Genomic DNA, 10,042 nt, shown 5'->3' on the forward strand with positions numbered 1-10,042 from the left:
GGTTGGGCACATCCAAGCTAAAGCTAGAGCTTGAGGTACTCCAAAGCCAGGACAAGAAGTTTCTAGGATTAAAGATAAAGTAAGAGACAGACTACAGCAAAACCTAAGTTCCAGCAGAAGAGGAAGATAAGTTTTTGCCTGCCAAAGTTAAGCCAATACCTGCTGATGACCAAGATATTGTTTGGAAGCTGTTTGGATTACCAATTCATGCCAAGTAAAAGCAACTGTTGAACGTTACTACAAAGTCTGGACTCCATTTATTCTACCTATTCCCCATCCAAGTTCACCTACCCCTTTTTGCACTGCTTCGGACTACACCATGTCTGGGATCCACAGATATCCAGGTACGAACACCGTGACACGTGTACATAACATCTACAGAGGCAACTCTGGCAATCCTACCCTAGGTACCAACATTACCATCTACAAAGGGAGCCTGGAGCTTCCGCTGCTTAACCGCAACTGGCATCACGTTTACTTGCTCTATAAGAGGGACAAATTTCGTAGAAACCTCCTAAGGGATAAGGGATACCCCAGGTGTGGCTAGTGGGCCCGTTGCAGAATCAGATATCACACTGGACGTAAACACAGCAGCTAATGACATATATCTTATGTGGAAGAGGGTCGGCACTGCTAGAATAGATGCGGTGCACGAGTCAGTGGGGAGACGTCCCAATACATGCAATGTAGAAGGAAAGACCGGCACTCGTGATCTGGTGATAAAAGAACTGTATCGTGGACAAAAATCAACCAGTGTCGTCAGAAGACTCTACAGCGATTTATGAGTTTCCAGGTTATGAGCACTGAGAGATTTTCTTTGGGATGACATTACTGGGACAATGGGACTGTGTTACGTCAGTATAGATAGAAAAGGTGAACTGTCATTCATTGGAAATAATAACAAATTTTAGGGATTGGGCTGCGCTGACAAAAAATATATAGTGATGCATGACCAGTTAGAGAGGTTCCTCAGTCTGTGTCCTTTTATGAGGTATCAGATCTGATAACACACAAATACATCTTTACCACCACCTTCACTGAGCCAATTTACGCTGTGGTTTGGTATTGTGCAGCTTGATGAGGGTTAACAGTTAATCCGTAGAGGACCTCCGCCGTGCATGTACGGCTGATCAGGCGGGTGCAGGAGCTGCTTCCGCCTGATCAGCGACATGGACCCGGCAGTTACTGACAGCCAGGCCCCTGCTGCATACGCTGGCATCGGTGAAAACACTGATGCCGGCGTATTAACCCCTTGTATGCCGCGGTCAAAGGCTTTGAGGAGGGTATGGGTGCCCTCCACATCTCCATCAGGTCCCCGCACTGCAGTGACAGGGACCCGATGGCAGAGAAGGCACTCCTATACCTTCCATAGGCATCGGAGCTTGTCTTCTACGGAAGCCTGTGAGATGCAGCCCTTAGGCTGGGTCTCACAGGCAGGCTGTTAGCAAGGATGTATTGTAATGCATTGCAGTGGGGATCAGACCCCAGAGTGGGACAAAAATAAAAAGTAAAAAAAAATAAAAAGGTTAAAAAAGTTTTTTTCATAATAAAAAAATATAAAGTTTCAAGTAAAAAAAAAAAGTGCTTTCCCAAAATAAAACATAAAATTGTGAAAAAAACCAACAAACAGAGATATTGGGTATTGCTGTGTCCGTAACTACCGGCTCTACAAAAATATCACATGAGCCTCCCCCTCACCTGAATGCTGTAGAAAAAATTAAATAAAAACTGTGCTGAAACAACCAAACTATGGCTCTTAGAATATGGAGACACTGAAACATGATTTTTTTGTTTCACAGATGCTGTTATTGTGTAAAGTCTAAATAAATAAAATAAAGTAGACATATTAGGCTTTGTGGCGTCCATAGCAAACTGCTGTATAAAAATATCACATGACTTAACCCCTGTTACGCCTTGCACGGCATCGGGAACTGCCTTCTATGGGAGCCGAGGAGATCCAGCCTCAGACCCGTCTCCTAGGCAACCTGTTAGTGTATGACTCAGTGTCATACATTAACAGGCAATGCATTACAATACAGATGTATTGTAATGCATTGCAGAGGGGATCAGACCCCCAAAAGTGAATGTCATAAATAAAGTAAAGTAAAAAAAAGTAAAAAAAGAGGGTTTTTAATAAAATTAATAAAGTAATAAAATTAATAAAGTAAAAAAGAAAACAAAACCGCCCCTTTCCCCTTATTTTATAATAAAAACCAGAAAAAAAAAAAAAACACACATATTAGGTATCGCTGCGTCCGTAATGACCGGCTCTATAAATATATCACATGATCCACCCTGTCCGATAAATACCATAAAAAAATTAATAAAAACTGTAAAAAAGCCATTTTTGGCACCTTACATCACAAAAAGTGCAACACCAAGCGATCAAAAAGGCGTATGCCCCCCAAAATGGTATCAATAAAACCATCACCTCATCCCGCAAAAAATTAGCCCCTACCTAAGACAATCGCCTAAAAAATAAAAAAAACTATAGGTCTCAGAACATGGAGACACTAAAATCTGATTATTATTTTTTTTACTTCAAAACTGCTATTATTGTCCTAAAGTGAAAAAAATAAAAAAGTATACATATAAGGTATAACAGCTCTATAAAAATGTCACATGAACTAACCACTCAGGTGAACACCGTAAAAAAGAAAAAAAAAACAATGTAAAAAAAAGCAAATTTGGTCACATTACATCACAAAAATTGCAACAGCAAGTGATAAAAAGGCGTATGCTCCCAAAATAGTACCAGTCAGACCATCACCTCACCCCACTAAAAATGAGACCCTACCTGAGAGAATCGGTCAAAAAATCTAAAAGCTATGGCTCTCAGACTATGAGACACTAAAATATCATTATTCAAAAATGCTATTATTGGGTAAAACTTAAATAAATAAGAAAAAGTATACATATTAGGTATTACTACGTGCTCTAGAAAAAAGTTACATGACCTAATTCCTCAGGTAAACGCTGTAAAAAAAAAAAAAAAAAGTGCCAAAACATCAATTTTTTTGTTACCTTGCATCACAAAAAACGTAATATAGAGCAATAAAAAAATCATATGTACCCAAAAATAGTACCAATAAAACTGGCACCATATCCCGTAGTTTTCAAAATGTGATCACTTTTTTGAGTTTCTACTGTAGGGGTGCATCAGGGGGGCTTCAAATGGGACATGGTGTCAAAAAACCAGTCCAGCAAAATCTGCCTTCTAAAAACCGTACGGCATTCCTTTCCTTCTGTGCCCTGCCGTGTGCCCGTACAGCGGTTTACGACCACATATGGGGTGTTTCTGTAAACTACAGAATCAGAGCCATAAATATAAAGTTTTGTTTGGCTGTTAACCCTTGCTTTGTAACTTGAAAAAAATTATTAAAATGGAAAACCTGCCAAAAAATGAAATTTTGAAATTGTATCTCTATTTTCCATTAATTCTTGTGGAACACCTAAAGGGTTAACAAAGTTTGTAAAATCAGTTTTGAATACCTTGAGGGGTGTAGTTTCTAGAATGGGGTTATTTTTGGGTGGTTTCTATTATGTAAGCCTCACAAAGTGACTTCAGACCTGAACTGGTCCTTGAAAAGTGAGATTTTGAAAATTTCTGAAAAATTTCAAGATTTGTTTCTAAACTTCTAAGCCTTGTAACATCACCAAAAAATAAAATGTCATTCCCAAAATGATCCATGAAGTAGACATATTGGGAATGTAAAGTAATAACTATTTTTGTAGGTATTACTATGTATTATAGAAGTAGAGAAATTGCTGTGGACTACTGGAGGCAGAACTGTCAACAAGGTGACTCATGCAAATTGAACTAGTCATATTTGGTTTTTTCGCGTCCATAACAACCTGCTTTATAAAAATACCACATCATCTAACCTGCCTGATGAACATTGTAAAAAATAAAATCGGTGCCAAAACAGCAAATTCTTTCCTTGCCTCACAAAAAGTGTAATATAGAGCAACCAAAAATCATATGTACCCTAAAATAGTACCAACAAAACTGCCACCTTATCCCGTAGTTTCCAAAATGGGGTTACTTTTTTGGAGTTTCTACTCTAGGGGTCTTCAAATGTGATATGGCAACTTAAAATTATCACAGTGAAATCTGCCCTCAAAAATCCATATGGCGGGTGACGAAGGAGCAGACTGCCGTGAAAGCCAAGTACCCGGCTGTGGTGAAGAAGCATGAATATTTGGACCACACTGCTGACGTACAACTACATGCTTGGGGGGAAACATTGGAGGAAGCATTTGAACAATGTGCCAAGGCTATGTTCGGCTACATGACTGATATAGAGACTGTGTCGCCTATAGATACAGTAGACGTGGAGGCTAAAGGGGGGGATTTGCTCTCTTTACTGTATAACTTCCTAGACGAGTGGCTCTATAAGTTCAGTGCTGATCAGTACTTCATACCTCGGGAGGTGAAAGTGCTACACATAGACAGAATGAATTTCAAGATCCGTTCTATTGGGTGGGGAAAAGAATTTAGTTTATCTAAGCACCCACAGGGCACAGAAGTGAAAGCCATTACATATTCAGCCATGCAGATCTGTGATGAAGAGAAGCCTGAGGTTTTCGTCATTATAGATATTTGAAGTTTACTAGAATTCTCCTCGATCATTAGAGACGGCAGAGATTCCTCGGAACAACCATGGAGATGGATGCCTTACCTTCTGCACTGGACACTTTTATATACCATGATTTAGGAAACTATATGGTGCTTGCATGGGGGTGGAAATTAATCTGTACTAGTAACGGCAGGTTCTCACCGGTGCTGGGAGTTCCGTTTTGCTCCGTCCTGGTGGATGTCTATGGGCACAAATGGCTGTTCCATTATATATATAATTTTTTTTTATCTCTTTCCCCCCATCATGTATGACGGAGCTGTTGTTTGTGCCTGTGGACCTGTATTGGGATGGAGCAAAACGGAATTCCTCTTAAAGGGTTCCGTTATAATGGAATTTCTAGCGCTGGTGCGAATCTGTCCTAAGAGGACTATATTTGGGGCAGATGTCCGCGTTCGGGTTTTCTGATGCAGCTACGAGTGGATTTAAAAATAAAAAAAATAAAATGATTTAGGCTTTCTTTTATGTGTCCTTTTCGAAGAGATCCCATCCTGGTTTTAGCCACTGGGGCTGCATGGGGAGGCCTGAATGTGGAGACCCAGCCTTATAGCAAGGCGTTAAAACCACTTGCTGTTTGCACTGAAGACTGGAAATAAATCTATTTTTAATGAGAAAAATAAAATAAAATCCATATGGCGTTCCTTTCCTTCTGCGCCTTGCCGTGTGCCCGTACAGCAGTTTACGACCACAAATGTGGTGTTTCTGTAAACTACAGAATCAGGGCAATAAATATTAAGCTTTGTTTGGCTGTTAACCCTTGCTTTGTTACTGGGAAAAAATGGATTAAAATGGAAAATCTGCCCAAAAAGTGAAATTCAGAAATTTCATCTCTATTTTCCATTAATTCTCGTGAGACACCTAAAAGGTTAACAAAGTTAGTAAAATCCGTTTTGAATACCTTGAGGGGTGTAGTTTTTAAAATGGGGCCATTTATGGGGGGTTTCTATTATGCAAGCCTCACAAAGTGACTTCAGACCTGAACCGGTACTTAAAAAGTGGATTTTGGAAATTTTCCGAAAATTTTTAAGATTTGCTTCTAAATTTATAACCCTTCTAACGTCCCCAAAAAATAAAATGGCATTCACAAAATGATCCAAACATAAAGTTGACATATGGGGAATGTAAAGTAATAACTATTATATGAGGTATCACTTTCTGTCTTAAAAGCTGAGAAATAGAAATGTGGAAAGCTGCAAATTTTTTGGTAAATTTTGCAATTTTTGGTAAATTTAGAATTAAAAAAAAATTTTAAAATGAAAAAAATTGACTTAAATTTACCACTGTCATAAAGTACAATATGTGACGAGAAAACCATCAGACAATGGCTTGGATAAGTAAAAGTGTTCCAAAGTTATAACTAGAGATGAGCGAATTTAATATTTTGAAATTTGTTCACTCTTCATTTACTGGTAAAAGGTGAATTGCGTTATGGATTCCATTACCACGGACCATAACGCAATTCTATGACGGAATGCATAACGGAATGCCTTTAGAGGCATTCCGTTATTCATTCCATCATAATTGAAGTCTATGGGCTGCAAAGCGGAAACGGGACGGATCCATTATGCAGGCCATAGACTTCTATTAGAGACATAGAGACATAACTATCCCTATATACTATATAGCAGTCCCAAGTTTTCTACCACAAATAAATGTTTTTCCTAAATAAAGTATATTACAAAAATGTTCCCTGTCACTGTTAGACATTAGCAAAAAATAAAAATAAATGAAATGGCAGTTACACTTTAAGGATCCATTCACACGTCCACAAGGAAATTGCAGATCCGCAAAACACGGACACCGGCCATGTGCATTCAGCATTTTGCGGACCGCACATAGCTGGCACTATGATAGAAATTGCTCTATCTTTTTTGCGGGGTCGCTGAACGGAAGTACGGTTGCAGACAGCACACCGTGTGCTGTCCGCATCTTTTGGCGCCCCATTGAAATAAATGGGTACGCATCCGTTCCGCACAGAAGCGGACCCATTCATGCGGATATGTGAATGGACCCTTAAGGCACATTAGTCTCTGGATTATTAGAAACATACTAAATTAGGGTCAATGCCCTCAACATGTTAAGTGACCATCAATAAAGGGGAATTGCCCTATTGCCATTGCTGTAACTTGTTGATGAGTGATCTCTCTATCTATCTCATATCTATCTATTGTGACACAGCGAGGGGTTTTGTCTGGGAAGGCAGGTATAACGTTTGCACATCCTAAATAACAGCGACATTCAATTTCATTTATTTGCGCATACACTTACAAAACCTGCGCTACTGTGCGTGTGACATGCTACAGGCTGTGGCCCTGGATGCGCTGGTTTCCAGCAGCCAGGTGAGGTCAAATACCGGACTGGAGTTTAAGTGCCGGTCTGGATTTTGGCAGCACCTGGCTGTCCTTAAATAGGCAGCTGGGCTCAGCAGCTGAGTCTCTGTGTTGGGATCTGAGATTTTGTGCCGGACTGAGAGCCATGTGCAGGGGGAACAGACCCCCTAATGCCTGCTGTGGACTACTGGAGGCAGAACTGCCAACAAGGTGACTTGAACTTTCCATTTCTGTGTGAATTAACACCAAAGACTGCCAAGTGACGTGTTGTTTTATGCAGCTGCCGCAAGTCTGAATAAACACTGAAGTCTGAGTTAAGAACTTGTATTTTGCCTCGGAGCGAAACCCCAAACTATCTGTCTATTTATATCTAATTATCTATTTATCTTTCTATTTCATACTTTCCATCTTATACTCTGAGAAGACCATTTTGTGTGGTCATAGATGTTTCCGTGTATCATCTTTCTCCTCATACATGTTGCTGAACATGCTGAGATTATCTCAGAATTGTATTACAATAGATATCTGCATATTATATATAATGGTATATTATCATTTTGGAAACTGTAGATTGCAGCTGCAAAAGTGCTAATTGACAACTGTGTCTCATCCTCATCATGAACCTCTTGAGACACTAATTGCTGTTGACTTATTGGCAACTGTGTCTCATCATCATCATCCACCTCGTGAAACACTAATTGCCGTTCCACACCATCATCTTCTTCTGACTGTGGATGCTCAAGAGTTTGGGCATCAGTGCACAAGATCTCCTCATGTCTGTGAAGGTTCTCATTTATCCAGGTCATGATATATATCTGTAAAGAATAAATCAAGGCAACTGGACGTACTGTAGATTTCTTGTACTTACATCTAAAAGGAACAGGTCACACCTTTGAAGACAGTCAAGTACGTGTTTTGGATAAGGAGGCCGATTGGTACAAATGAGGCGTGAAGGAGGCCATCTACGTAAAAATGGAGAAGCCAAGCTTGAATAGAGGTGGGGGGGTTAGACATCTATTGTCTTCCACATACAATGCTGTCTTGACACCTTTTTCTGGGAAGTCTTTATCACCTACTGACTCCAATTAGGATAATGGAATCAACACCTTTGACCCAATGCTGGGTATAATTACCAGATGTGGATTCAGTTACATATTTATTCCCAGAATTTTTGTACAATAACTCAGAATTGAGAAAGCTCGTTGGAGAACAAGTGAAACGTTTTCAAGAAATCTACAGTACATCCAGTTGCTTTGATTTATTCTTTACAGATAAGATCTCCTCATGTCCCTCTTCAAGCGGGCTTGACAAGAGGCCCAAATCAAGGAATGGCGACGAAAAGAGCTCCTCGGAATATCCGAGTGTGGGATCAGTTGTTTGGCAAGACTCTCCATGGTGGGAGGAAGGAGGATGAGGGTGAGGATTGTATTGATCAGACTCTTGGGTAATGAGACTGGACTTTGTGGAAGACAGGGTGGTGCTTAACCGACTGGAAGCATTATCTGCTGCAATCCAACCGACCACCTGGTTGCACTGACTTCAAGAGTGGTGTCCTGCGCCGCCCTGGGAAACTGGGACATGAAGCTAGGTATCGTGGATGAGTCTGTTTCTTGTGCTCTGGCAGCACGCACAGTTTCGCCATGCCCCTGGCCACTGCCTGTAGTATGTCACACGTACAGCAGCGCAGGTTTTGTAAGTGTATGCGCAAATAAATTAAATTGAATGTCACCGTTATTTAGGATGTGCAAACGTTATACAGGAGATGTAGCACAGGTAACGTCGCTGTCATCAGCGGCTAATAAAAAATTACAGGGAATGTCACAGATATTTGGATGCACAAACGTTATACAGGAGATGTAGCGCAGGTAATGTCGCTGCTGTCACCAGCAGCTAACGTTATACAAGAGATGTAGAGCAGATAGTGTCACTGCTGTCACCAGCGGCTAACGTTATACAGGAGATGTAGCGCAGGTAATGTCGCTGCTGTCACCAGCGGCTAACGTTATACAGGAGATGTAGTGCAGGTAATGTCGCTGCTGTCACCAGCGGCTAACGTTATACAGGAGATGTACTGCAGGTAATGTCGCTGCTGTCACCAGCGGCTAACGTTATACAGGAGATATAGTGCAGGTAATGTCGCTGCTGTCACCAGCGGCTAACGTTATACAGGAGATGTAGCTCAGGTAATGTTGCTGCTGTCACCAGCAGCTAACGTTATACAGGAGATGTAGAGCAGATAGTGTCGCTGCTGTCATCAGCGGCTAACGTTATACAGGAGATGTAGCGAAGGTAATGTCGCTGCTGTCACCAGCAGCTAACGTTATACAGGAGATGTAGTGCAGGTAATGTCGCTGCTGTCACCAGCAGCTAACGTTATACAGGAGATGTAGAGCAGATAGTGTCGCTGCTGTCACCAGCGGCTAACGTTATACAGGAGATGTAGAGCAGATAGTGTCGCTGCTGTCACCAGCGGCTAACGTTATACAGGAGATGTAGCTCAGGTAATGTAGCTGCTGTCACCAGCAGCTAACGTTATACAGGAGATGTAGAGCAGATAGTGTTTCTGCTGTCACCAGCGGCTAACGTTATGCAGGAGATGTAGTGCAGGTAATGTCGCTGCTGTCACCAGCAGCTAACGTTATACAGGAGATGTAGCTCAGGTAATGTAGCTGCTGTCACCAGCGGCTAACGTTATGCAGGAGATGTAGCTCAGGTAATGTCGCTGCTGTCACCCACGGCTAACATTATACAGGAGATGTAGCTCAGGTAATGTAGCTGCTGTCACCAGCGGCTAACGTTATACAGGAGATGTAGAGCAGATAGTGTCGCTGCTGTCACCAGCGGCTAACGTTATACAGGAGATGTAGCTCAGGTAATGTAGCTGCTGTCACCAGCAGCTAACGTTATACAGGAGATGTAGAGCAGATAGTGTTTCTGCTGTCACCAGCGGCTAACGTTATACAGGAGATGTAGCGCAGGTAATGTCGCTGCTGTCACCCGTGGCTAACGTTATACAGGAGATGTAGCGCAGGTAATATCGCTGCTGTCACCCGCGGCTAACGTTATACAGGAGAT

The 10,042-nt window shown here is 41.4% G+C and overlaps 1 protein-coding gene across 1 annotated transcript in view; it reads left to right on the plus strand.

The window, feature by feature from the left end:
• Positions 1-4,660, plus strand: part of LOC122940622 (protein archease-like) — a 41,971-nt gene extending 37,311 nt beyond the window's left edge. The window contains exon 3 of the mRNA XM_044297285.1: positions 4,109-4,660. Within this exon, the coding sequence (XP_044153220.1) occupies positions 4,109-4,607 (499 nt within the window). The 3' untranslated portion in view covers positions 4,608-4,660. The remainder of the gene's footprint in view (positions 1-4,108) is intronic.
• Positions 4,661-10,042: the final 5,382 nt, after the last annotated feature.

Source organism: Bufo gargarizans, chromosome 6 (assembly GCF_014858855.1).
Source record: "Bufo gargarizans isolate SCDJY-AF-19 chromosome 6, ASM1485885v1, whole genome shotgun sequence".
In the NCBI taxonomy this organism is placed as follows: Eukaryota; Metazoa; Chordata; class Amphibia; order Anura; family Bufonidae; genus Bufo; species Bufo gargarizans.